At 37.5% G+C, this 27,459-nt stretch overlaps 2 protein-coding genes across 5 annotated transcripts; one reads left to right on the forward strand and one right to left on the reverse strand.

Annotated features, from left to right (window-relative positions):
* Positions 1-20,011, reverse strand: LOC101156429 (myoferlin). 2 transcript variants are annotated; one of them, XR_013647890.1, is made up of 54 exons: positions 19,772-20,011; positions 18,854-18,909; positions 18,648-18,739; positions 17,143-17,251; positions 16,990-17,068; positions 16,690-16,853; positions 16,184-16,312; positions 15,061-15,123; positions 14,914-14,964; positions 14,795-14,825; positions 14,586-14,701; positions 14,361-14,487; positions 14,187-14,290; positions 14,025-14,093; positions 13,887-13,930; positions 13,734-13,816; positions 13,614-13,649; positions 12,816-12,940; positions 12,637-12,750; positions 12,257-12,434; positions 12,055-12,179; positions 11,825-11,934; positions 11,548-11,740; positions 11,316-11,471; positions 11,089-11,220; positions 10,808-10,968; positions 10,109-10,223; positions 8,503-8,605; positions 8,254-8,393; positions 8,012-8,176; positions 7,718-7,787; positions 7,507-7,584; positions 6,883-7,064; positions 6,632-6,784; positions 6,453-6,554; positions 6,202-6,363; positions 4,899-5,064; positions 4,747-4,817; positions 4,647-4,661; positions 4,480-4,578; positions 4,194-4,322; positions 2,930-3,085; positions 2,735-2,826; positions 2,565-2,652; positions 2,244-2,392; positions 1,991-2,130; positions 1,801-1,889; positions 1,610-1,705; positions 1,373-1,514; positions 1,199-1,298; positions 893-1,083; positions 704-813; positions 477-624; positions 1-327 (listed from the first exon to the last, which is right to left on the reverse strand). XR_013647890.1 is itself a non-coding variant. In XM_023963518.2 (54 exons), the coding sequence occupies exons 1-54, from the start codon at positions 19,857-19,859 to the stop codon at positions 289-291; spliced, it is 6,108 nt and encodes a 2,035-aa protein (XP_023819286.1). In that variant the 5' UTR covers positions 19,860-20,011; the 3' UTR covers positions 1-288. The 2 variants fall into 2 exon arrangements, 1 of the variants encoding a protein (XP_023819286.1); XM_023963518.2 differs by having other exon boundaries at positions 2,482-2,652.
* On the forward strand, positions 19,934-26,986 carry LOC101157722 (centrosomal protein of 55 kDa). 3 transcript variants are annotated; one of them, XM_011484436.4, is made up of 10 exons: positions 19,934-20,574; positions 21,336-21,497; positions 21,634-21,831; positions 23,246-23,317; positions 23,507-23,657; positions 23,925-24,048; positions 24,123-24,309; positions 24,391-24,465; positions 24,551-24,673; positions 26,708-26,986. In XM_011484436.4, the coding sequence occupies exons 2-10, from the start codon at positions 21,345-21,347 to the stop codon at positions 26,897-26,899; spliced, it is 1,275 nt and encodes a 424-aa protein (XP_011482738.2). In that variant the 5' UTR covers positions 19,934-20,574; positions 21,336-21,344; the 3' UTR covers positions 26,900-26,986. The 3 variants fall into 3 exon arrangements, with proteins under 3 accessions (XP_011482738.2, XP_078788408.1, XP_020565225.1); XM_020709566.2 differs by lacking the exon at positions 19,934-20,574 and adding an exon at positions 20,947-21,119; XM_078932282.1 differs by lacking the exon at positions 24,391-24,465 and having other exon boundaries at positions 20,090-20,574.
* The last annotated feature ends 473 nt before the right edge of the window (positions 26,987-27,459 follow it).

The following is a 27,459-nucleotide window of genomic DNA, read 5'->3' on the forward strand; positions in this document are numbered from 1 at the left end:
TTTTGATGCATAAATCTTTTTTTATTTATCAAAGAAATGCAGTGTTTGGAACATTGGAATTTATAGATATTAAAAAAAATCAAATATACATTTTTATTTATTTATTTTGTGTCTGAAACTCAAGAACCTGATTTGTTTTAAAAAAGAAACAAGTAAGGAGTGCAAAAAAAAAGACGTTAAAGTTCCATTCAAACTTTTGAAGTTGTAAGAAATGACTGAAGCTCAAACTTTGTTTAAAAAACGGTAGATTGGGCTGCAGGAAGACCAACAATGTCTCTCTGGTAGTTCTCAGGTCAAAGGCTTCACAATCTTCATTGCAAAGTAACTCTGTGGATGGAAAAAAAGATTTCTCTGTGAGGAAATTAATGACAACTTACAGGATTACTGAGCTAACCAATATGCTTAGAATCAACTACAAATCCTGGCCTTAGAACCACACTTAAACTACAATAGATTGTGAAATACTGAGATCTTACAGGTATAGAGAGGAACATGATCCCAAGGAAGAAGATGGCCAACACAAGAAGAACTCCCCAAACGAAAATCCACCTAAACTTGATCCTCGTCATGAACTTTAGAATACTGGAAACGTTTGTGAACCAGGCGAAAGATGTTGCAGGGCGACTGTTGAGCAAGCATAAAGAGTATTATTTTCATCGTGTAAATGCATATAAGTTACAGGACATAGAGCCATGTTTGTTACTTGGGTGGATCCAGTTTGGGATTCATGTTGGGCTCATTTCTACCCCTCCCAGCAGGTCGTTCCTCTGCTTCCTTCTCATCCACTATTTCTAGTGTCATCTCTACTTTTCCCTGTAAAATCATTCAAATGTTGGCTGTTTAAAGGGTGTGTGGAGAAATGGAATCACGTTGAGGACATGAGTAAACTTACAGTAAGCACACAACTTCCATTCTGTGCATTTGCACATGGCCACCAGCCTCGCACAGACTTCCGGGAGAAAAGGGATGTGGGCTTTGCTTTGGAGGCAACAGTTCCTTTCATTCCCGGCAACATTTTAAGGGTACACTTCTCTGGGGTCTTGGCAGGAGGGACAAGCCTGAGCAGGTCCAGCTCAACAGAACCTTGGAGAACAATTTTGTGAAAGTAGTTTGTGTTCTGTATGGTGAATAAACATTAAATATTTCTTTTAAATGTTTGTGCAAAATGCAATCTCATTAATAAATTATATTTATTTACCCAAGTAGTCATCCAATGAAATCCTGTCATTGTCCCAGATCTGGACAATCAGTTTAGGTGGATTCCGATATTCTGTTTTGTCCCAATTCCAAAATTGTTCCTGCGTAAACAATAAACTCATAGTCCCTGACCTAGATCACGTCATTAATTAATTTGCTGTCTAAATACACCTACTTTCTTGGAGATGACACAGAGCTGCTCTGCAGACAAGTATTCAAATTCAAAGATGAACCTCCAATTGAAGTTACCATCTCCATCCAGAGAGTTGTGGTGCACATCAGTCCTTTGTTTATCCTCCTCCATTCCAGGCATCCACCTGAAAGGTCAAGAGGATGTTTTATGTGAAGTCCATAAGACAAACACATAAAAATCAGAAAAAGGCAAAGAGAGCAACAGGAAAAAGGAACACACCCTTTCACATAGATGTCACTTGTCTTCTCTGCAGTGATGCTTGCGTCATCCAAAATGACATCTGATGTGTTCCAAATAATGACTCGCAAAAAGTACCTGACACAGATGAAAGAAACATGGTCACTGAAACATAATGATTAATTGCGTTACAATGAGTTGTTGTAATGCTTTTACTATCAAAAGATAGTAACTTTTTGGCTTTGCGGGGGCTGATTTCACATGGCGGGCCAGGCAAGCCGAGTCTTTTGGGGAAAATGTCCACCCACATTTGAATTCTTCCCTGCATTTAAAAGACAATTAAAAAAAAACAATGGTTTCCTTTTAAATCCCTGAATGCACCTTTACTCTTTCATCCTGAAATACACGTGCTGTCAGTGTTACCTGTGATAAATTTGATTTGTAGGAACTGCTCAGGGTTCTGGTCTCTACATGCTCTGGCACCAAGCCCAAGTTTCTGAGCACATGCAGGGAAAGCCTTTCTTTCTCTGGGCCTAAGTGTGAGTGGATCAAAATGTTTGCCTCTGAAAAAGTTCAAAAATATTCCAGCTATTAACAAACAATGCAATAGGATGATGCAAAACCTAAAAAACAGCTAGTAAGATAGTGATATCAAAGGACTAGACTGTGAATGCACCAAAATCCTGCAGGTGGTATCGTTTTCCTGAGAACAACAATGATCTGCCATCTTCCTCTATGCTTGGTGGAGGAACTCCCCTCATTTTGGCCACATTCTGAAGGATCTGAGATGGCTTTAGTTGATCTCTCCACTGATTTACCCCTGACCTGCAAGAAATTACAGATAAGAGAAGATTGCAAATCTTATCTGACCGTATGGACAATATCTAAACCCTCCTGAGCAAATGCACACTTACACACAGTAGGTTTGAGGCAGACCACAGCATGGCCTAAAATATGACAAAAGCCTGTCCTCCAAATCGATCACCGTCTCGCCTACCTCTTCATCTCGGCTCCACTTATCGAAGTCATAAACGGCAATCTTTAGATCTTTGTCTTGAGGCAGGGTACATGACAACTCAAACATCCTGAACAAAGAAAACTTGTAACGTTCTGGTGGCACTTATTTGTTTTGCAGGGAAGTAATCAAAGAAGGGATTGACATCCTACCTTCCAAATTCTGGACTGAGGGTGTTTGGTTTGTAGTTATCTCGATCATCCAGTGTTTTCTTACCAAGTGTGATCTTAATGTATGGATCACACTAAGTGTAAAAAAAAATCACAACTTTAAAGAACAACGTAGAATATGAACAGTTTATTTTTGTCTCTAAACTACAGAGGTGGATTAGCTGCAGTTGAACTCACCTTGCCATTTGAGTCCTTAGACTGCACCTCAATGCAGCGGACCACATATATTCTGACCAGACACTCCTGTGGTCCGCTTTCAGGGAGCTCTTTGAACTGGCAAGGAGGAGCAGGGACACTTGGGTCATCGGACAATGGGTAAATCTTGAACGAACCCTGAAGACCAAAGAGAGCAAAGCCAAGGCTTTCAATGTAATGCCGTTTTTTTAGGGTAAGAGGATTAACTGATTTGAAAACAAAGCAAAAACAACAAAGTTTTAATAGTTGGTTAAAAGCTGTCCCCTTTCAAAATCAAACAGTACACATGTTTCTGAATCGAAATATACTCAATTAAAAATGCAGTTGTTTCTTTGTCTGGTCTCTGCATGCCAAGGTACGACCTTTTCTCTGTTTTAAATTGCAGAAGCTATAATAGTCATGGGTGTATGTACCACTGAATGTTGCACTTTAATGAATGAGATGAAAAGGGAGGAAGGGCTAACCCCTCACTTTATTTTTTTATCATCGTATCTTAAAACAAACTTCAGTGAAGTTGAACAGGAAGTGGCACTCCACCCTTCCTCATTCTTGTTATAAGCATCAATAGAAACTCACGTTACTGTATTTTGCGCTGATGAAAAATCAAAGCATTAATGTGCAACAACTTGCTTGAGAAGCAATGAAAAATCATTCACACTATTGAGAAAAAAGGTTTATCCCTTATTATTCAAATAGTAGTGGCCTCTATTAAGTTTTTAGTACAAAGAAGTTCATGGCTACACAAAGCATGGGAGAGTTTAAAGGAAAAATAACAAAGAAAAAGCTTTTCAGAGAGTGTTGCAAAATACAAAAAGCTGTTAAAATTGTTTACATTCATGGCTGACTTTTGCCTAATCGGGCTATCGTTTGCAGCAAACGTCTGTAAATTTAAGCTCTTGGGCACAACAGTCTTCAGTTTAGTGTGGTGCCTGATTTTTTTTTAACAGGCATTATCCAGCTTTAACCCTTGTGCTATCCTGGGCACTTTGACATTGGGTCATCTAGACCCCACAAGACAGCTGAACTTTTTTCTTCAATGATTTGTGATCTTCACTGGTTTCCATGGATTACATGAAATCCTCTCCACCTTTATCCACCTTTGTCATGGTAAATAAAATAAAAAACATGTAAATGCAGTCAAATCGTCCACTAGAGAGAAGGCTCGAGCTAAGAGAAAAAAACCGAGTTGCATTGCAATTAGACTCAATAGCAACAGGTATTTTAACTCTGCATTTCTGACACTCACTTTGAACTGTCCCACCACAGAGGGATCCTCGTCATCATCAACAGTTTTGCCCTGATGAAGATTGATTGTTCTGCAGAAGTCAGTCAGTCCCTGAAATTGTTCCACTTTTTCCAGTTCACAGTTGTAAACCTGACAAAATGTCAAAGTGAAAGGCATAATAAGAATGTGTGAAGCAAAGATGTCAAAGTCAAAGCAATACCAAGAGTGAAATGTTCCACACCTATGGAGAAACCTAAAAGTAATCCAACTCTGTGGTCTAAGTACCGTAATCTATGAAATGTGTCACCTTCAATGTGTCGTATCCTTTCCTCAGGTAAGGGTTACATTTCTGTTGCTCTCCGAGAGAAGAGTAAAACTTACTCCACCAGTCGACAGCCTCATCCTCCTGTTCCAAATATAAAATAAATCTTTTAGATTAGTAGATGGTTCCGTGGATTGTTTTTTAGGTCTAACCTTTTCGTCTTGAAGCTGTGAAAAGAAGGGGGAAAAGCAAAGAAAGTTTAGCAAATCAAAACTGTTGTCACAGAATTTAAGTGAGAAAACCTTTATTTACCCTTGTTTCACTTATGGCTCTGGATTCCACGTCTATGACAACATTTTCTTGGGCATCCGCCATCATTGCCACTGTGAAGTTAATTAGACAAAAACATTAAAAAGACTCATTGGTGGATGTGTGAAAGCAAAGCAATGCATGAGTGTAGATACCTCTGGAGGACATGCAGATGTCACTGTTAGTCCTGTACGGGTCACAGCGGAACTCCCCCAGAGAGCGAATAGTGCACTGTCCCACCACTGGTTTCCAACCAAAGGGTTTGTGGTCGATTACCTTCAGCACAATGGGAGGTGCGTACATCTCCTCTTTGGGGAGAAGCTAGAAGGGAGTTTCCTTTGTTATTACATTTAGATTCACCAGAAAAATATAGTCCTGTAAAACAGTATACCTTCTGAAAATGTAAGGAAGATTTGAGAATTTAAAGATGCCATCTTCAAACCCTGATACATCGAGTGCTTTTATTGTTCACCAAAAATTTTGGATTCAACATAGCAACTTAATTTAAAGTCCCACTCCAATCATCTTTTGATCTTTTTTAAAAGCATTTTTTATCTGCTCCTGATTCACAATGACTTAAATAAATAAATACTCACAAATGCAATTTGGAGCTGAATTTTCTTTATATTTGACCTCCATCATGAGGAAAAAGCCACAAGAACATGTTAAGAAAACCAAAACTATAATTTTATTTGGAGTGGGTCTTTAAGTGTTTTGGTTGATTCTCTAATTGATAAATAAGTCAAATGGTAAATCCTTTTTTTTTTATATAAACCACAACTTAGCCAATCTTAGTGAAAAATGGAACTGATTTTTCTTTTAAACATGATCCACCTTTATGTCAATTTTATTTAAGTCACTGCATGCTAACAAAGCATCATCTCTAGTTTAAAACACTAACAGTGTGTTCTTCATTGGTGTGTGAAACCTGGCATACTGTATGTTCACTTTTTTAGTCTGTTAGCTGCTAAATTGACAAATCAACCAAATTCTTCAGAAAAAAGTGGTAAAAGGTTTCACCAAACACGTTTTGGAGAGTAACAAGAAAAACTTTCAAAACTGAAATTTCAAAACAGTATTTTTTTTTTAATTTATTGTAGACATTTAATTAGACAGGTAACAACATATCCACTTTGATAGCATTTCATTAAAAAACCTTAAAAAAATTAAGTTTTTTTTTTTTACCCAAGATACGTGTCCATATTTCAGCAACCAAAAAAATTAACCTAATCTCAGAGAATAATCACTTAAAAATCAAAATGACTTTGCATTTTGTCAAATGTAGTTTTTACTTACCTGGTGATGGTAATTCCTAAATTAAAATGCAACCCATTCTCGGTTTACCAGTAAGTGTCTGCAGATGTTTGTGATTTGTGCGTGAGACAGACGTAAAAAGAAAAAAGAAAAAATGGAAATATTCATAAAATGCAATAAAATGAAAACATTTATGGCTCATACCACTTTGAGGAGTAATACAGAACCAGGGAAGTTTGGGTTCTTTTTGAAGTTTTTGATGATAGCAGTTTTAACAGTCTCCCCCCCACATTCCACTATCAAGCTGGGGGAGGACACTGGACTCAGTTGGAAGGCTTCCATGTTCCTCAACCCCCAAGTCAGGACCTGAAGTTTGATGAAAGAATTCTTTAGGTGAGTGGATCATGTCGTATCTTGCAAAGTTAGGAGTGAAAGTTAAATGCTTGTGAAGTTACCTCGATAGCTGTGAGCTGAACAACAGGCTTGATTCCCTGAGGAACCATGTAGAGCTTCTCACTCCGCCGAGGAGGAACTATTGGAAGATCATCATCGTCCAGCTGAAAGAAAAGCACAGGTTCTTCCTTATTGCACCTGCACAAAATTTACAGTAAATCCACTTCCTGTGTCGTCATACCTTCAGTAGGAGCTCGGCAGCCAGCAGAAGCTCTCCAGCGTTGTGACCCTTTTTGGTGATTGGCAACCATTGCAGCTTTGGCCTGCAACCAATATTAGGTTGCAGATTGATCAAAGGCGGGTATTTGCAGTGACCCATGGGCTCATCCTTGCCCTACAAACACAACAGGATGGCACATGGTGATAGAGAAAAGTTTTCCATCTCATTCTGTGTTTTCGTCAAGAAATTGCTGAACGTAGAAAAGAAAATACCACTTGATCGCTGTCATAGAGCTCCAGGACCACTTCGGGAGGACAGCTGGCAACAGTCTGAGGGTCTCCATGGATTTCTATGTCCTCAAATATGAGAGTCTGGTCCCATATGGGGTTCAGTGTGTTTTGTATGACGTGTGTCGTCTTACTCATGTGCAGAAATGAGACATGGGCATAGGGATCTGTGAAAAACCAGAGCATCGCTGTTAGTTTTATAGTTTCACTTAACCTTTTAGAAAGGATGTTAATTTATTTTTTTTGTTTATAATCACTAATTTACTAATTTTTAACAGCATTTTTACTTAATTTAAATGTTTTTCCATTAACTTCAGTTTTTCCTTTACCGTACATGATTTTGCTGGGTTTTCACTGTCTATTTTTTGATTTATATGATAAAGGTAATTCATATTTTTCAATGCGCATGTGGCTTTAAAGTTTTTTTTTCATGATGTGTTCATATCAAGCACTTTGAAATGGAACATTTTGTTTTAAATGTGTAATAGAAATTTGTCTTTTTATTTTTTTTGTTTTATTTGTTTGGCATAACCACAATGCATTAAGAAGAAGAAGTCTATTTCTGATTAAAGTTTTCCATTTCATGCTCGTTTTTTATTTTTATTTTACCTGAGAAGCTGTTGTGGTCCATGGGACAGAGATTCCTGCCTTGGTAGATGTACACCCTGAGATGGTAAATGTACGAGCCTAAAGGGAGAGGATTTGAAACCTTTTAGTATGCATTCACTGAATCACTGCCAAAGAATTTGGGAAGCGGTGATTAAAGTCTTTGATCAGCATCTGAGACAGGGAAAGGATCTTATCTGACCAAGTTACTCACAGCTGAAATGACAGGAAACAGTGGGGGTCTTTGCACCAAACAATTTGTCTTCCTCTGTTTTACTTGCCCCCTGGCAAAAAAAACACAGGCAGCAATTAGAAAATAGCATTTCTGAAAAAAGCAACAATGTTTGAGAATAAACTCTGAAGAACAGAATACTGAACAAATATGAACTTCCTGCATTTTTGCTAGCTTCTGAGAGGAGCAGTGATGCAGGTTCAGAATTCCAGGAAGTGACTCAGATGGCATTTGTAGCTGTTGCTGTTGTGCCAACCTAATTTGTTTAAAACTCACCAACACTCCCTCCAGCTTGAAGATGGCAGAACAACCAGAGCAGTGTGAAGGGATCATATTTCTCCTCCAGCGGCGGCGACGAAAGGTGTCAGAGCAGCGCTCCTTAATGTGAAATTTTGAACCAAAGAGGGAAGAGTATTCCCAGCCTTCCTCTGAATCTCGTCTCTGCAAAAGAAACAAACAAATAAGTTAAGATATGTCACATATCTGCTCTCTCTTTTTTTATTTTACTCGTTCCAAACCTTGGCAACAGTCTTTTTCCCAGATAATTTCCTTCTTGGTCGGATAAGTCTCCTCCTGCGATGAACATGGAACGTCTTCTCTGCTGCAACCCAGGAACTGGGTTTTTCATTAGGGGGTAGGGTCACTCCATACTCCCAACCTGGTATCACATTAAAACACTTCAGTTCACATTTAAAACATTAAAATACAAAATAAAAAAGCAGAAGTCAAAAGGGATTTTGAAAAAAAAAACTCTTTTGAAGGATTACCTCTCTCATCTACAGCTCTGTTGCTGTCAAAACTCCAGTCATCCTCCCAGGTCCATCCAGGAGGACACTCAAACTCTTTTGGGCTTGCAACCTTTTCCCCATTCTATGCAGCACACAGATAGCCATTGTTCTCATGCATTCAAAGTTATAATACATCCTTGTATACAACTAATACAATTTATTTGTTTGAAAGCATGGAACCAAAAAACTTTCATTGATTGTTATGTTTTAAATCAAAAAAAGTGTATGTCTTTTATAAGATTGAAGAGTAATTAGTCAAAGTTTGTTTCAATAAGACTATAAGTCTGTCTGCCACAACAGTAAAGAAACATGACTTATACTATAGTATACTATTTTTATCTATTAATAAAAGTGGCAAGTGCCTTGATTTTTTTTTTTTTTTTTTACTTGTCCTGTCCAACAGCTGGGCAGGCAGATGAGAGCTGACGGCCTCTTGTGTTGGACATATTTTACTTTAACAAGAGGGGTTATTAATCTTCAGACTAACCAAAGGTATGTCTGAATAAACCCCTTTTGTAATTGAGGCCAGACTTTATTAATTTCAATCATGTTTGAAAATCTTTGGTGTTGAACCGGACGGAAAAGGAAAGAAGGGAAGAAGAGAGAGGGATGTTAGAGAGAGGGGGGGTTAAGAGGGTGATAATAGGAGGGGGGGGGGGACCATGAAGCAGCATAAAGCAACAAGTTTACTGGTTGTTTATCATTACGGTAAGGTTCAATTGTAGTACAAAAAGGGCGGGGCCTGTCCACACACACACTCAAATGTTATCAACACACCTGCTGGCTGAAAAAAATGTCCACATGTCAACATGTACACAAAATCGATAGTGTTCACACACGCATACTTATGCCTTTAAACCAAACTAGTGTGAAATATTTCAGTCATTAAATAATGCAAACTGTTAGTTCATTTTTCTCCTTTTACTATCAACTATAAGCTTGACATCATTGGAGTAGAGTCCTCCTTTTTGTTTATCCATTTAAATGCATTTAAATACTTTAAGAACTTAAAATCTCTAAACAGCAAGGAAACACGGCATATAAGAAGGTGTGCTTTAAACCTATTCTGATAGTAAAAATAGATAATAAAAATAGATTAAACTATTTAATCGATTAGTATAATTTTACTCAGTTATCTGAGATATTAAAGTTGCAAACATAAATGTCAAAACTTCATTGTCTAAAAAAAAAAATTAAAACAAAACTACAAACTATTTATTCAAATCCTTAGCATTTTTCTTCAAGACTCAATGGAGGGATAAAAGTGCTGCAGGACCCTGGTCTAGATGCCAATTTTTTAAATAAATGACCCTTTGATTATTTATGCTAAGTTATTTAGGTAAAACCCTGATTTAGAAGAAGTGGCATACAGACAGGAAATAGATCTGCCAAGGGCGTTAATTGCCGGGTACATGGCATATAACTAAAATAAACACCAAAAAAAACTATCCACGAAGCAAAAATGCAATGTTTACTATAGAAAAAGCATAGACAGAAAGTTTTCTTAGCTTAAATCAATAACATATTTCACATTATTCCACAGACAAAAGGAATTATGTGTTTCTCTGGAAGAGATAAAGCATACCAGATCTGTGTACAGCTCAGCAGCAGGCTTCCACTCTCCACCAGGAAAACGGATTTCATTCTGAAAAACTTCGTCTGTGAACTTTGAGCAGCCTGCATCTGCCTCAGCCAACAAACTGCAGATCACCAGACACAACAATCACAAGAAATGCGATTTTTGAAATGGGAAATGTATGAAAAACAAAATGTGAACATTTTTGTGTGTATGTTTACATGTTCATCAAGCCAAACTTGTATTGTACTTTGATTTTAAGTATTAATCTTATTTTGAATTTTAACATGCCACAATTGATTGTTTGGCAATCATTTTAAAATAATTTCTTTCTTTTTTTTCATTTTTGTGTTTAAATCTTTAAAGAGAAAAAAGAAATTAACTCGTGCTTTAATACCAGTGTTGAAGAATATTTCAGATGGTTGGAAATATACAAAAGTTCAGATTTTGTTACTATTCTAATAACTTTCACTCATTTGTTCTGAAGTTGTGTGCTGTGTGAAATGTGTCTTTATGAACTGTCATAAATAAATAGGGTATTTCCAGTATGCATCTTTTCTTTACTACAAATAAAAGAAACACTCAGCTTGATAAGTGTTTTATAGCATGTCCAATTCTGGAGCGATAACAGGATGTTTGCACTTAAAGTCATGCATTCCAGTGACCTAAAACGTGTGTTTGTGCATGGTACAGAGTTTAAATACATACCATCGGTCAGGGTCAACAAACCAACCTCCCTCCCATTCCCATCCTTGGGGAGGCAGAAACAGCTCTTGTTTGAGCTTGATCTTTCCAGTAACATCTGAGAACTTGTGACAATTGATCAGTCCAGCAGTTCCCCATTTTCCAAGCAAAGCCTGGTTCTCGTACTTTAAAGCGACAGAGGATGTGTTTTAAAAAAGTTGTGCAATTCAAAAAAAGCAACATTTTATGAAAAAATTCATATTTGAATTTTTAGGGCCAAGTCTTTTCTTTTTTTTTTTTATTACCATTTCAACGCAGATGCTGAAGTTTCCCTCAGAGAAGCGGCTAAACTCTTTCTCATGAACAGAGAGGCCGAGCCACATGTTGAAACGAAGTTCAGCGGGAATCTTCACACCTTTGTTTTTGTCCATGGGATACTTAAAAAAGTAGAATAAGGTGGCAAAATTTCTCATTTAAAAGAAAAAAGATTTAGCATTGGAGGGGACGTCAAAGGTTATGTTTGTTCTGTCACCTGCATGAAGATGGTCTGAATCTTTCCACAATGTTTACCACAAGCCTGTTTGCTGAAGCTAGAGTATAAAATCTGGTTGGCTGGGACTCGGGCATAAGCCACTCGCTTCTCTCCTCTGAACATCCAAATGATCACATCAGGCATGCTATTTTGAGGCTGACGAAAACACATGATACAAGATATCATTTTCCGCTCCATGTTTCTGAATATATACTATATATCTATTAGAGACCTCTTCTGCCAGCTGCTTGATTCTGTCCAGCCAGTCTTCAATGTCAGCAACTGTAGATCCAATATCTCTGGCTTCTTCTTTCATGCAGCAGGCCATCTGCATGATGTTGTACACGGCAGCCTCCCGCAGATTCTTTTTTTGGAGATCCAGCACTGTTACATTTAGCCGGTCTTCGAGGGCCGGAAGCTTTAAGCTGGAGAAAAAAGTCCAATTTCAACAAAAATAAAAGCTCTGCATCAAAGACACTTATACTACCCAAATGGTCTGTTTGTTTTACCTAACAAGCTCCTCAATGATGTGGTCAAGGAGTTTGAGCCAAATCTCTGTCAGTCGTGACTCAGGTTCCTTTGCTGAGATGGCTGTTTTCAACAAATTTAGGTTTGACTCCTGAAAAAACAAAAACATAAAAGAAAATCAAACTGCGGTTAAAAGCCTCATTTTTCATATTCTCAGACAAATGCCAAACACACTGTGTTGATATGATGAAAGAAAGTGAACCTTTCTTACCAATTGGTCAGCAGTGAAGAGAAGTATGTTGATGGCGTCCAAACGGTGACTGATGTCCTCCCAGTAAGAAGTGAGGATCACCACCGGCTTGGTGTCAGCCCAGGGCAGGTAATAATAATGATTACCTGTAGAGTTTAGAGAGGATAGTTACTTTTATATGGATGGTGTGTGTTTTGGACAAAACGGAAGTTTCAGTTCGTACCATCAAACACAGCAAAGCAGTTTGGGGTTGTGGACACCAGGGGCTTACAGGTGGAATCCAGCTTGTTGCCGTAATTACCAAGGGTGACCTCAAACCGGATTGGCCCGCCAGGTTCCTGTAGCATGCAGGCACTGTGGAAAACTGAGCACAGAGAGTACCTCCTCCTGCGCTGAAACTTCTGAACCCAGATAAAAAAACGAGGAACAGTAAGAGGTCAGTGCAACAACAGTCATTTCTCTGACAAGAAGAGTCAAAAGAATCCGGAAAAGATGTTTTTTTTTTTTTCTAAGTGCCAGATGAGAAAGACAATAAGAAAACTCATCAAAGCAAAATCCAAAGGAAACACTCACAGTGACAGGCTACCGGTAAGAAATGTTTACCTGTGCCACCAAGACATCATCCCTGGGAATGTCATCTACATTCTTCTCAACTTTTTTATCCAAATGCGTGGAAAGTTCTACAAGAACCCTTCCTCTGTAAGCAACGCCCTCTCCCTGCAACAAGCCAGAATGCATTTAGGTTTTTACGAATTTGAATACTTGAGCAGAAACTGTCTTACGTTGCCGAAGTTTAGTTCCTCAAATCTGTCAGGCAGGTCACCATACTCTCTTGGACTTCCGTACAGATTAACAAAGCAAGGTCCAAAAGCTGGCAGGAAACCAACCTCTGGCGCTGTAGAACCCACTGACAAACACAAATATTCTTTTTAGAAACTCTACAAAACAACAAGAGCATTTAGTGGGAAAAAGCCTTTAATGATACATTTATAAGAGCAAAAGTAGTCGCATGGTAAATGCATATTTCATATAATTTGTGCTCTTATTCTGATAGTATGTTATTGCTATATTTTTTCTATGTAAACTATTTTTATTTTTTATGTTATTTTGTTAGCTCCTACATTCTTTGTCTTATCATTCTTTGATCTCTACTGATGTATTGAAAGCTCAAGTGTGTTTTAACACGTACAGTGCAGTGTTTAGGTATTAAAGATCGTGACAGAATTCTAAATCAAATTGATCTCGATTCACAAATCCAGGATTCCTCTTGAATCATAATTAAATCTGATTAAATGTTAGTTTGTTTAAACCCATTTTTATTGGGTAAAAAAATGTTTATCACACAACTATAACTAATTAGGAGTTATTTTCTTGAAGTTGAGTCATAACAACGACTTAAAATCTTCACCGGAGTGGCAAATATTTTAAGTCCAGTTGTTATGACTCAACTTCAAGACTTTGGAAAAACATGGATGATTGAGAACCGTCACCAACATAATCAGAAGTTAAAATTTTATTTATGAATATATTGTCAGGCTTAAAGATTTTTTTTATGCAAAACAGAGGGAAAATGCATTTACCTTCAGAAACTGCATTGCAAGCTTCTGCTTGTGTGTCTGTTAAAAAAAAATCATGTGCATAAAAATTTAATTTTAAATAAAAGTTCATAGACAACAGTGAATAAAAATTAAAAGGATTACCTTCAACATTGCCACCAGAGTGAGATATTTGGCTCAGATTTAAGAATGTTGTTCCAATGACATCATCGTTGCTCAGACGATCCCTTGAAGAGCAAACGCACATCAAAGCCCGTTTTCATGATCCACAGCAGATCACTAAAGTTCATTGCTTACCAGTCATACATGGTCAACTTGATGTATTCACACATGGACGGGAACTATAAAAAACATGAAAATGTGGAGTTAGTTGGAAATCGGCCCACTTGTATTTCTTTTTTGGGGGGGGGGGGGGGGGGGGGGGGCACATCTTACTTTGACGTTGAGACTGATGAGTTGATTCCATTCTGGATTTGCGTTTTTCTGAATTATTTTAGTGCACACCTAAAAACAAGCAAAAGATTATAACCAAGCTTTAAGTTTACTGGCACATTTACTTTTTTGCACACAAAAAACAATCAGAGACAATAAAAATACCTTTTTCCCAGCAAAGCTGACTTCCAAGTATGGATCGACCAAGTTTTTCTTGTCTCCTTCTCCTCCAAGGAATTGCTTTAATGTCTGAACAGTGGCGTCATCCACTACAAAACAATATCCACAAAACATCCAGTTCCTATAGGGCATTTAATGTTCCAAAATATTTTTACTCACTCTGCGGCATGTCCTCGGCACGGTAGACTTTCAGGCTCAGAGTGGCTGTCCGCATGGAGACGCCGGCTGGCACCAACAGGTTACTTTCTAAGTCATCCTGCTCAGCCCTAAATAGTCTATTTTCAATCTGATGCCAAAAAGAGACAATGAAGGAATTGTTTCCATGCTCATTTTCAGCACTACCCTAAACTGCAGAAATGTGATGAAAGAAAACAATGATGATACCGGTGCTTCATCTCCAGTGCCCATAATGATTATGCTGACTTTTAGGTATCCTCTAGCCCCCATGGTGGAGTCATCAGGATCCTTCAGCAGGAGCCATTTCCTCATAATGGCGTGACCTTCAGATAATACATATCACAAACTTAAATCCAGTATTTAAATGCACACCATATAAACTACACTAAACATTTTTAGCAAATGTTCCCACTGACCAGGTTCATTGTAGATGTACCCCACATCCAGCTAATTGTGAGTAGGGGGAAAAAAGTTCATAAAAATTGTACAAAATCTATTAATAGTTTGTTCAAATGCTTTGATTAAGTGTCCTTACTTTGAACTTTCCCAGTAGACTTTCTGATCTGAGGAAGAAGGAATGATTAACCTGTAAAGTAAATAAAAAAAATAAAAAACAACAATAAAAATAGAGGAAAGGTCAACAAAACCCCTGCATATGTGTTACCACAAAAGAAGGTTATACCCAAAAAGTGATGCTCTCATCAGACAGGTCTGAGAGTGACATGTTAACATTGTAGAAAAACATCTACAAAAGAGAAGAAAAAAACAAGTTAAAAACAAGTCGACTGGTCAAAGTGTAAAACCATTCATTTTTGACAAAAGCAAGCTGCTTTTGGAAGGAGTCAAAGGACAGAAAGATGTGGAAAACAACTTTAGTCTTCAAAGACTGCACCTGTCATAGGGCTACTACTGAAATGAGAGAACAGATCCATCCAGAATGTTTCAGAGCTGCACACAATGGGCTCTCAAGATTTTTATCTAGCTCGGGCTGGACCTAAAACAGATGTGTTTAGTCAATCAGCAGTAACCTGGTCAGGAAGAACTAGAAAACAGGCAGGGTTGTGGCTCTCCAGGCCCAGGGCTGGCCAGCCCGGACTGAGGTATTCAGCCGCAGGACAAAGATGAAGGAGATTTAAATAGGATACAAACAAGACTGCAAGGAGAAAACTGGATATATAGTATGCTGTGTGCAACTGTTTTTATGTTTGTGAGAACCGTTTCTTTTCTTGGTTCTTTAGTTTGATTTTATTTTATTTTTTTCATTGTTTCCAGCCTTGGGCAACTGTATTTAGTTGCTCTGTTTGGTGTCCTGTGATTTCCACATGTTCTGACTTCTAAGTCAATTTGTAACCCTCTCTATTTTAGCTTTTGTTTATGTCAGGGGTGTCAGACTCCAGGCTTGAAGGGCTGGCATTCTGCTGGTTTTGGAGAAACCCAGCCCTTGCTGCTGATTACCTGGATTAGGTGTGTTTTACCATTGAGCAGCTACAATTGCAAGTTATTTGGAAAACATGAAGGCCTTCAAGAGCTTGAGAGTTTGACACATGTGGTCAATGTGATCATTTTCAGTATTAAATAAGTATTTAATTACACTGTCTCAAGTTTGACTTTTTATGCCTTAGTCTAATTTTCGCCTACCAGCTGCTGCAGCCTTGTATTCTGACCAATTGCTAAACTGGCACACAACGATGAACCCTTTCTACAAAAAAGCACCACAAGTTCGCCTTATAATACAAGTGTATTATAAAGGCCTGAGTTTGTCAAAAGGTAGTAAATAGTTGTAAACTCATGTATTGATTATTCACCTCATCGAAAAACGGATTATTTCCTCCTCTGACATTCGTTCTGTGAGTCTTTCCATCAAAAAGTACTCTCACTACTGGCTTGATGTCGATGCCAGGTAAATGTCGACCCTCGATTACTCGAACCCGAATCTGGACAAACATACAAGAACACAAAAACAGAGCTGAACATTTACTGAGAAAATATATTGATTTTTTTTTATGGTGCAATTGAAACATGGCAGTGCAATAACCAATTATGTGAACAAAAGTTTGATAAAAAAAATATTTCTATAAACAATATTAATAAAAACTGTTATGATTAATAGAAAAAAAGAGAGATTTTTTTTGTCTTATTAATAATAAATGATTACTTTTTCTTTACAAAATGCTCTACAATCACTGTCAAACATGAATAGTGCCGCTAAAACTTTTAAGGACTGGTGTCAGTTGTGTAGTTAACCACCCAAATTCCTTCCTAAATTGACTTAAGTGGTAATTCAGGAGGTATAATCAAACTCAAACAATACCTGGAAGTCCTGAGCCTCACTGGCCAGAGGTTTGTTTCTCTTTCTGGTAAGGCAAAGTGGCTTTTTGTCGGACCGTGCAGGAAGGTTTGGTGAAGTGGGAACTGTTGGACTTTGGCTCTGGGCTCCTCCAACCACATCCCCCTGTTCCCCGTTCTCCACATGCTCTGTGAATAAAATAAAATGATTAATTGAATTAGCCCAAACACACATCTTCTGGTTACAGGAAAATCTAAAACTGACCCAAAGTGAAAGACAATATCTCAAGAAAATACAGCTTCTCAAACAGAAACATATCCTTACCACCGTCAGACATGTCTTCGTCTGTTTGATCATCAGCGTTGGAAGGTTTCTCATACACAATAAGAAGAGAAATTGTTGCCTATAGAAAAGGTTGAAAAATCAAGGTGGTTAATTACTCAGCAAAAAGTAATGATCTTAACTATCTGGATTTACCCCAATTATCTGTTGTTTCTCATTAATTAAAGGCACATTTTTGGATGGGAGGGATGCCACATGTCCACCGGCCAAGTCTCCCAACAAGATTTTTGAGGAGCCAATAAACCTGCAAGGAGATCAGAAAATCCCTTATCAGCAGAAACCTCACTGATACACATTAATAAGAAAGTGTCTTCAGCTCCAACAAATCTCTGCTCTGGTCAAACAATATTACAGTATGGAACCCTTTCCATCTGAAGTGACTGAGAACTGTGGATGGAAACATCCCCAAATATGGGGAACTTGTTACTCCTCCACACTTACTTCTTGATTTTCCCTACCAACAAAAGCATCTGATAGGAGGAGAAAAAGGAAGGCCCTAAAAACATAAATTATTCACAAAATTGCAACACACTGGACATTTTTTTAAGTCACATTTTTTTAACCAAATATTTTATATTTGATTCAAAGGAAACAGTCAGAAGCTAAAAGCTAAACATCAAAGTCACCTGGCAAACCTTAATGATTTCATAGATATTTAGACAAAAGGAATAGAAAACTGTTATAATTGAAAAAAAAGCATGTTCTGTATCACTGACCACTTCACAGAACCAAAAAGAAAGATTAAACAAAAACATTTTTCCTTGCTAAATTATGTATGAACAACGTAACTAATGTAACTACATAATTAAATGCTGCTCTGCAGCTATTTTAGTTCATGTTTGTAATCCTCAAGTGTTTTATCATGGTTGCCACGTTTTGTCTTCAGGGCTCAAAAGATTTCTTGGAAAGTTTGTGTGAATGTTTGATTTCTGAACCGAGGCGCATGAATAACAAGCCAGGACACAAGCAATTCTTTAAAAACCACTGGAAAGCATGCATGGCTGAGTCAGCCACGTCCTCAGCACCAACTTCAAAATAAAATGTACTGATGACAATCAGTCACTAAAGTGACTCCATGGACATTTGAGAGCATACTCAGAGCTCTGTCCTGTTTAAGTATGTTTAAAAAAAACAACAACAAAAAAGTTACAACTTTATTTGGGAAAATTTCGTTCTGAGAAGAACAAATGAATGCAACTTTCAGCTTTCAGCAGTTGTGGGGGTTTCACTTTATGCATTTTCTCTCTAAGCAAGTCTTGACACGGTTGCGATAAACAGTGAAGAGCAAGTTTCATCTTATTTCATTGCTTTGGGGTTTTGAGAAAAAATGCAATTACTCTTCTTTTCCTTTAAAATGCTTAAAAGTTAAGACTCTTCATCATATTTAAAAACAGTCTTTCTTATATCTGAAGACAGTTCGTAAATTGAACTGTCCTGTTTTATTTTCACCTTTTATATTGTGTTTTATATACAGATATAATTTTTTTGATAAATTGAACAAAAGATTTCCCACTGAGATTTTAAGAAAAAAAAATCAAGGACTTTGAAAAAGAAAAAAAAAATTTTTGTTTTGTTTTACAAAAAACAAGTTGAAAAGAAACCAAAAAACTACAAATTGTTATGGTTTTAGAAGCCCCTACTTATGTTTCCCAAAGGTTTCGTAGTCCTTCACAACCACATCAATAAATGAAGATGCATCCAAAGGAGAGCCGTCCAGATCAAATTCAAGGATCTGGAAGTGTAGGAAAGGGGTCATCTCAAAAAGCTATCAAGGTTATCAATTCAAATAAACGCATAAAAAGTGAATTTTACAGTAAATCACACTGGGGTGCAAGTCCTCACTCACTTCATTCCAAACCGGATTCAGCTCACTGTTAACTGCTTTGGTCTTCTTCTTTTCCCCTGTAAAGACAAACACATTTACAAATAACAATGCATTTTACATCTCCATTATATTACTATACTAATAATTGAGTAGACCTCTAAAAGTACTCTCTTCTGAATTCATACCTCTCATCTATATATTTATCATAATTAAATAAAGTTCCTCAAAAAAATCAAAGATGTTAAAAGTTGCACTTGTGTTTGTTGAGGGCATTACTGCAGTGCTATTAGTTGGTGCAAAGACATGAGAATGCAAAATCCCACATAGTTTTTTATTCCTTAACCTTTACAAGTGAATTACAACAAAAAAAGAAATAATGCACATGACATGATTATAAGCCAATATTAACATTCCTCGGGAGGACATTCAAGCTTGACAGAATAGCAAAACAAATATTTCTAGAAAACCGAGGTCATTCAAATACAACTAAAGAGAAGAACCCTATGTTTAACTCTATTATGATTTTCCAATTTCAAAGAAACATTTGGGTTACAACAGGAAATTCTTCTGTTTTTAAGAATAATTTACACCTAAAGGGCATTATTTCTTTGTTGTTGTTTTTGAGGGGGAGTTTAAAAAAAACACTTTTGTAAAGTGACATATTTGTCAAACCAAAATTAAGCCACTTTAATCAAGTTTTATTGTGATTCATAAAAAAAAATACACTTGCTCAAAAAACTTTGCACTTGCATGTGAAATTCTCGTTTTTTTCACCTTATCCAGTTATACTCTTTGCTTTTTGAATCACAGTCAAAACCTGAACTTACCTAAAAAGTATCAGGGGAAATCAAATTCAATTTAAGATACATTGTTATGGAAAAAATGTTGAGGATTATCCATAAAAGAAAAGAAAATAAAACAGTTCAACAAATTTCTTACCTCTAAACACAACTGTAGTTATAGGATCTGGGTTTCCTAGTTTCTTTTTGGGGATCCCTTTTGCGCACTCTACTATGACCCTCAACATATTGCAATGAAATCCAAATTTAAGTCATTTAGTCCTTTCAGTGGGGTCCAAAAGTCTCAAATGAGAGGAAGAGTGGAGACTGGAGTACAGCCCCAGCCGTGACTAATATTATCTGAAGAAACTTCGCTTTACTTGAATCTTTTTTTCCTGCTTCATCTCAATGATCCAGATGTGTTTTGACAGCAAAGAAACCCGGTCTTATCCAATGCTTGTTTTTGGCGCCCTCAAGTGGACTAACAGGTTTTAGCACCTTACCAGCGCACTGAAGAAATAATATTATTAAAATAGATTATTATTTACTTGTTATTTTCACATCATTTTTACAATTTTTAAACAAAGATATTTAAAAGAATAATTTAAAAAAATTAACCGACAAAAATAATTATTATACAATACTTTTTAAACGTATTTTATTTCGCGCGTTATTTTGTCAAAAAAGACAAGCTAACCGCTAGCTAGCTAGCTATCTGTTTCAGGATAATAAAGTATGATTTTACTCTTATAATTTAAACGGGTTTATGGTGACATTTCGGCAGAATACTAGTTCTTTAGTTTTCGTTATTTATTGCGTTTCTTCGTCACAAGAAGCATTCCTGGCTGGCAACGATAACCCGTTTCTCTGAATTATATTGGGGGGGAAGAAGAGTAGTACGTAGACAAAACAAGTTAACGATTTGACTCAGTTGAATTTGTTTTTCTCCTTAGCTCCTAAAAGGTAAGATAAATTGCCATTTAATGATCACTTTGAAGCTTCAAACACTGCTAAACAAATAAAATATACATATTTTTTTTCATTTAAATGACGTGAAAGATGTCCTGGTTGTTTTATGTACTATGAGTGACAGTAATGATGAAAGTCTGTTTTTGTTACTTTTGTTTAGTTTATTTTTATGAGATAAACTTGATTTATTATTATTGTTGTTGTTATCTGATGTTTTTATCAGAACTATGGAAACAGTAATTTCCCCTTTTTGTAAGCAATAACGTTTTCTTTCTATTCTATTCTAAACCTGCTTTAGTTTATTATATTTCAAAAAGAAACAAATGCATTGATTTTTTTTTCAAAGTTCCGTCATCAGTTTAAATCATTATTTATGGACAATATTTTTGAAGATTAAATCAATTTTGTTTTTGAACAGAGTTATTATTATTATTATTATTTGTTTTGCTTCTAATTAATTTAATTGTAAACAGAGTTTTATCGCCACAAAGTGACTTCTTTAGGATTTTAACTGAAATCCAGCATTTTATGAGTCCAAGGTTTGGATTTAAACTGAAAGCAACAAAAACTGATAATATCACATCCAGAATTTATTCCACTTCTTTATTGGAGCCTAATATCAGAAACTTTAACATTATTCTTTTGAATCACAGTTGCAGACCTTAAGTTTTTCTGTTCCTATGGGAATGGCAAAGTTTTTTGAGTCAAAACTCTTTATTTTTTTAAATTTGAGATCTCCACTTTCTTTTTATCAGGTGGCAAAGATGACAGCTTCTAAGTACAAGCGTTCACTGAGGAAACAGTTAAACCAGGAGCTTTACGCGACCATCCGAGTCTTGAGGAAGGAGAACGTCTTTCTGAAGAAGACCCTGGCTGAGCTGTCACGTCATCATGCGGAGCACAACAGGCTTGTGGAGGTAGTCACAAGGAGTTTCTCCATATAACCGCTGTTCCTGGCAAAGGAGTCACCTTGCTAGAGTGGCAGTTTCTGTATGTATTATTGAATGTGATGTTTTCTGTAGCTTGATGCATTGAAATGATCTTTTCTTGCAGAGATTTATGTCTCTTGAAACTACGAAGCTCGAGGATCCTCAGCAGTTGGTTACAAGAGAAGACAATTTGACAGCTGATATTACCGGTAACATGATGAGAGACAAAGCCAGATCTAGTTCCAGCAAAGAAGTCAAGAAGAAACTTGGGACCACTTCAGCTAAGAGCCAAGGTCTTGAGAGCAACGCTCCATGGAAGCAGGTATAGCAGGTCTTAGAAGAAAAGAAATGTTGCTCTTTTTGCAGACTCAACTTTCATTCCACTATTTCATAAACCACATGTAAATGTTTTTCGATGCTTTGCTCAATTCTAAATTCACTTGTCGTTTTGTCCTGTTTAAATTTTTTTCACCAAAAAACATAAACCTGACTTTTTCAAAGTCAAAGTCAAAGTCAGCTTTATGGTCAAATATGCTGCATACACATGACATACAGCACAGATGAAATTACTTTCCTCTCGCCCCACAGTGCAAGCAGCTTATAAAATAATAAAATAAAATAATTATAATCAAAAGAATAACACCACTCTAAATAGTGCAAAAGAGCAATGAGATGGTTAAAGTGACAGCAGTGCTAAGAACAGTGAGTAGATGAGTCGGTGATGGCAGTCTTTGGTGAAGCAGGTATTTCAGTCGTTGCATTTCATACGTTTGTAGCAGGGAGTGGAGGGGGCAGAGGGGGGAGGGCAGGGAGGGAGTTGAGTTTCCTTATCGCCTGATGGAGGAAACTGTCCTTGAGTCTGCTGGTTCTGGCCTGGAGACTTTGCAGTCTCCTCCCAGATGGCAGCAGGCTGAAGTGTCTCTGGGATGGATGAGAAGGGTCCCCTGCAATCCTGTTGGCTTTGCGGGTGAGGCAGGAGCGATAAATGTCCGAGAAGGACACCTATGATCTCCTCAGCTGTTTTTACAATGTGCTGCAGAGTCTTCTGGCAGGACGCGGTGCAGGCTCCGTACCACACGGTGATGCAGCTGGTCAGGATGCTCTCGATGGCGCCCCTGTAGAAGGTCTGCATGATGGGGAGAGGAGCTCTGGCCCTCTTCAGTTTGTGGAGGACGTACAGGCTTTGTTGGGCTTTCTTGGCCAGTGATGCAGTGTTGTGGTTCCAAGACAGGTCATTTGAGATGTGCACCCCCAGGAACAGCTCACCCTTTCCACAGCAGCACCATTGAAAACCTGTTTTACATTCCACCTTTCATTTCTGCTACATGTTAGAATGTCACAAGTTTTTGTTTCTTTCACCTCTGGCTCATTTTTTGCTATAAAATAGTAGCAGTTGTTTTAAATCTCAGCCCAAACAGCAGGAATGAAGTAAAAGTGTAGCAGATTGTGTTCGTTGTTAAGTTAGTCTGCCCCCATGTGGTCATGTTTATTATTGCAATTAGAAGTTCCGTATCTGCTGGTAAACAGATGAACTAATGCCAACATTTTGAAGACAAAATAATGTTTTCAAGTACTTATTAAATTAAGACATATTTAAAATTGTGGGGCTTTTTTGTATTGTTAAATCTAAAATGTTTTGCTGGCAAAAAGGTTTTTGTTTTATGAAGTGTAGCAACAACTTATCCAGAATTATGAATTTTCAGTTATTAACTGCATTTTAATGTTATGCGTTAAAGGACTTTGCAGCAGATGAAGAGGCTTCCATGACCAATGAAGCTGCGTCGGATCTTAAAAAACAACTCAGAGATGTGAGTGTGTGGTATAAATCAGTTTTTAATTCTATGTGGGTATTTTTTTTTTTTTTTGGTGGGTTGAGAATTTAATGAAAGTCGATTTGACACGTGTTGCTGAGTGACTTTGCTTCTCAGCCATTCCTTTGGCTCATGCCTCTCTGTCTTTCTCAATGTGCTTCTTATTCTTTGGTCAAATCCCCTCAGGCTTTGGAAAAGAACAAGCAATGGCTGAATTATGACCAGCAGAGAGAGGCCTATGTGAAGGCGATTCTGGCCAAAATGTTATGGCTGGAGAAGCATCTGAATGAAGCCAATCAGGCGCGCTTGCTGCAGCACAATGAGGAGCATTCAAATGGTGAGTCAAAGCGACAATGGGCAGTGGACATTCACCACAAGGGCAACAAACGGTCACAACAAGGTTTTTTAAGATGTCAAGATTTCACCATAGAGCTTTCCTGTGTTGGAGAAAAAGTTCATCTTTAGCAGTTTTGGAGATATCAGTTTTACACAAATGCAGAAGATTTTGATGGAACTCTTTTAATTATGCAAGAACAATTTTTATGCCTTACTTTTACTATTCAGTCAGCCCTTTAACTTCACTCATGTGCTTCCTTTGTGGCAGCTGGGAAATTAACCCAAATGCAAGAGCATTTTGAAGGAGTTCTGCAGAAAGTCACTGAGGACCTCAAAACATGTCAGGATCAAGTGGAAATGACCCATCAGAACCTGATTATCGCTCAAAGCTGGTATATCTGATCCAAAATCCAGTTTAGTTGGTAAAAAAAAAGGAGATGAAGGTAAGTAACAAGATGACATGCAGGTGCAAAGAGAAGGAGCGGGAGTTGGAGGAGCTCGTGCATCAGCTGCATGTTGAAAGAGCAAACAAAGAGCGAGCAGAGGAGGATCCAGCTAGCTGCCATGTGGAAAACCAACCACTGATGGACGAGACTGATCTGCAAGTGCTGCTGAGAGACGAGAGGCGAAAGTCAGCAAACTTTGAGCTGCAGGTAGTTTGATGAAACGTGTCATTGTTTTGAATGAAACAGAGATACAATAATAAAGTAAAGAGGAGGGGTCTCTCTTGCCAGGCGAATTTGTTTCAGAGATTCATGCTAAATCGTCACCACGAAGACCAGAAGATGATTGCAAACCTGAAGAGACAAGTAAAAAAAGGCTCATGCTCACTTCATTTTATAGAACAACTTGTGGAGTTTATGGTTTCTTTTTTTTATCATTTTTAAATCCTAGATTACGATTGCTGCACAAGATCTTGAGGATGAGAAACATGACTGTTCATATTTGAGAAAGCAGATGGTCAAACTTCTTAAGATGTTGCCAAAAGCAAAACGCCATGGGGCCGAGGAGATGAAGGTTAGCAGAAACTTACGACTAACGTCAGCTTTCTTCATTTCCTGAAGAAATGGGCTGCCTTCTAGGTATGGAATGTGATCTAGAATTAGTTTAGGATTAAAGTTCCACTCCGATCATCTTTTGGTCTATTTTAATTGGCTCTAGTGTTCTTTTAATTGTGCTTATGCTGTGGGTTTTTTTTAATCTAAAAACCTGTTATTCTTGGGGCATAGTTTCTGCAGAGCGACAGTAGGTCATCAGAAATTCACCTCCGAGTTGTGGGCGGGATCTTGCCACAGAGCAACCCCGCCCCCTCTTCCTCTCTTCGCTGCTGCCCCTCCCCTCGTATTTTTTGTGTCACAAAAAAGCTCTTTTTCAAACATTTTTTGTCTGCTCCTGATTCACAACGTTTTGAATGAAGAAATACTCAGAAATGCAATATTGAGTTAAATTGTCTTTAAATATGTCCTCCATCAATCAGAAAGAAGCCACAAGAACATGTTAAAAATAACAAACACACAGTTTTCTTCAGATTGATATACGGTATAGTTTGGAGGCTTTTGTCATAACAGCTGGTGGGAACACGTGTGCAGGCCTTCATTTCTGCCTCTGCTCCGGGGAGTTTCACTTCTACTTTAAGCTTCCAGCCCACATCTGTAACTCATAGACTCTGTGTGAAAAGTCAAAAAACAATTTTGACACGCTCAAACATGTCATTGGCAGATTTTGATTTCAGAAATACACCGACCTGCTGCTTCTTACATGAAGAAGCTAAACACATTTCAAGAATATAGAGCCAGCTCAGTTCAGATGCTGATGTGACCCAATAAATCCAAAAACTGATAAAGCTACCTCAGTCATTTAAAGTCACCCTCCATCGATCGATTTTTAAAGGCGTTCCCAGTGGAATTTTAATCATGGTTGTGGCGTTTTTAGCCAAAAATCAATAAACTTGTGCCGTTTTCTAGAACATAGTTACTGCAGAGCGGCAGGAGTTCATTAGAAATGTACCCCTGAGTTACGGGTGGAACTGTTGGCCCAGAGTAAGCCTGCCCTTATTTCCCATCATGCATTTGTTTGCACGCTCTCCCACTAGCTAACAGCCCCTTGTAATTCTACAGTTCTGAGCTAGATCCCAGCTCAGACGGGGAACATAAAGACGTACATGGATCTATTTGTCTATAAGTAGATGCATCGGAATGGAGCGGAGCAGGGAGCTTGTGGCCTGCTGATTGTAGTTTGTACGTCACAACGAAGCTTTTTCAAACAACATTTTTTCATCTGCTCCTAATTCACAACATTTTGAATAAAGAAAAACTAAAAAAGGCAGTTTTAATCTCAATTTTCTTTATTATGTCCTTCGTTATAAGAAAAAAGCTACAATAACATGTTAAAAACACCAAAAACATGATTTTCATTGGAGTGGGTCTTTAACAAAAATAGTAGTTGAATGACTTCATTCAAATGTAGGTATTTGGTGACCAAAAAACAAGAACAGAAACATGCTTCATAGGTTTATTGGTCAATCTAAATTGTCCCTAGGTGTGAATGTGAGAGTGCATGGATGAGTGATTGTGGACACTCTACCCTGCGACAGACTAGCGACCTGTCCAGGATGCCCCCTGCCTTCGCCTGCCCTTGGTCGGGATAGGCTCCAGCAGCCCCATGACACCTCAAAGGGAATAAACGGAAGAAGATGAATGAATGAATGGTGACAGAAGAGCAACCTTTCCAGTGTTAGGTCAAAGATGATTCTTTGAAAAAAAAATGTGAGTGATAATTGTACAAAATGTTGACTCATATGAGGTTATCTGTAAGGCTTTTTATTGTCTGTTATATTGTCTTTATTTTATTTATTGAAGGTTAAATAGATGGTAGACATTTTAAGCTGCATTTCCTAAGATGAAAATATTTGGGTGTTTTTACTGATTCCATCAGGTTTTGTTCCTAAATGCTATTAAACGTAATGAGAACAAAATGTAATGTTTCACTTTAAAAATTGGTCTTATACTTTAAAAGCTTAATTGTAACTTCCAATCATCCCTTTTGTCTCAGAGAAACAAGCAGGCTTCCAGCTCAAGTGAAGACGTTCAGCCACCTTCCCACACGTCCAGAGACAGCCTGGCATCTTCTGCTCACAGCGATGCGCTAAATGAAAGCTTCCTGGAGTGTCCCAGCTGCCAGGCTAAGTACGCAGCCAGTCAGCACCAAGAGCTCCTGAACCATTTGGAAATGTGTCTGGAGTGAGCTGAACTTGAAGCCCCTTCCTGTTCTTGGGGTTGTTGTTGTTGTTGTTGTTCAACAGGTTAATAAAATGTAGTGTTGAGTTGTTGAGATGTTTAGCTTTTTCATTCTTAGTTAACATTTGTTTGTTGAAGAAAAAGCCAGTTCATCATGAAATGTTCTGTGACTTAATGAGAATTATCATTAAAAACTGAAAAGAAAAGAAAAAGATATTTCTCTATACAACTATAAGAGTTAAATATAATTTTCCACAAAGGTTTTGCTTAATGCAAACAGAACAAAACCATTAAGCCTCTCTGTTAATAGTTTGTTTACTCCACTTAAAATGGCTAACAGAAACATACGCTGTAAGAAACGGTTTAGTTTATAATGTAGAAAGGATTAAAAGTCTGTTTTCTTTTTTTTAAAAACATTTTAGGCACATTTTGGGTTATTTGTATAAATAATATTGTTTTTAAGATCTCTTTTTATGAAGAATAGTTTTTTATTTGATGTGTGTTTCATGCAAATTAACTTTCCAGTTTTTTTAAATAAAAACTAAAATGCATGAAATATGCACAAAA

Source organism: Oryzias latipes, chromosome 15 (assembly GCF_053564925.1).
Source record: "Oryzias latipes strain Hd-rR chromosome 15, Olatipes_Hd-rR_3.1".
NCBI lineage: Eukaryota > Metazoa > Chordata > Actinopteri > Beloniformes > Adrianichthyidae > Oryzias > Oryzias latipes.

Bases quoted from the DNA above. Each gene is read 5' to 3' on its own strand.
- LOC101156429 (XM_023963518.2), bottom strand. From the start codon at position 19,859: ATGTTGAGGGTCATAGTAGAGTGCGCAAAAGGGATCCCCAAAAAGAAA. The intron at 11,221-11,315 runs GTGACAGAACAA...TACTTTTTTAAG, and splicing joins TTCAGACCATCTTCATGCAG to TATCCCATGGACAAAAACAA. The intron at 4,818-4,898 runs GTATCTACACTC...TTAACTTCACAG, and splicing joins CATCTGCATGTCCTCCAGAG to TGGCAATGATGGCGGATGCC.
- LOC101157722 (XM_011484436.4), top strand. From the start codon at position 21,345: ATGACAGCTTCTAAGTACAAGCGTTCACTGAGGAAACAGTTAAACCAG. The intron at 23,318-23,506 runs GTGAGTGTGTGG...AAATCCCCTCAG, and splicing joins TTAAAAAACAACTCAGAGAT to GCTTTGGAAAAGAACAAGCA. The intron at 24,466-24,550 runs GTAAAAAAAGGC...TTTAAATCCTAG, and splicing joins TTGCAAACCTGAAGAGACAA to ATTACGATTGCTGCACAAGA.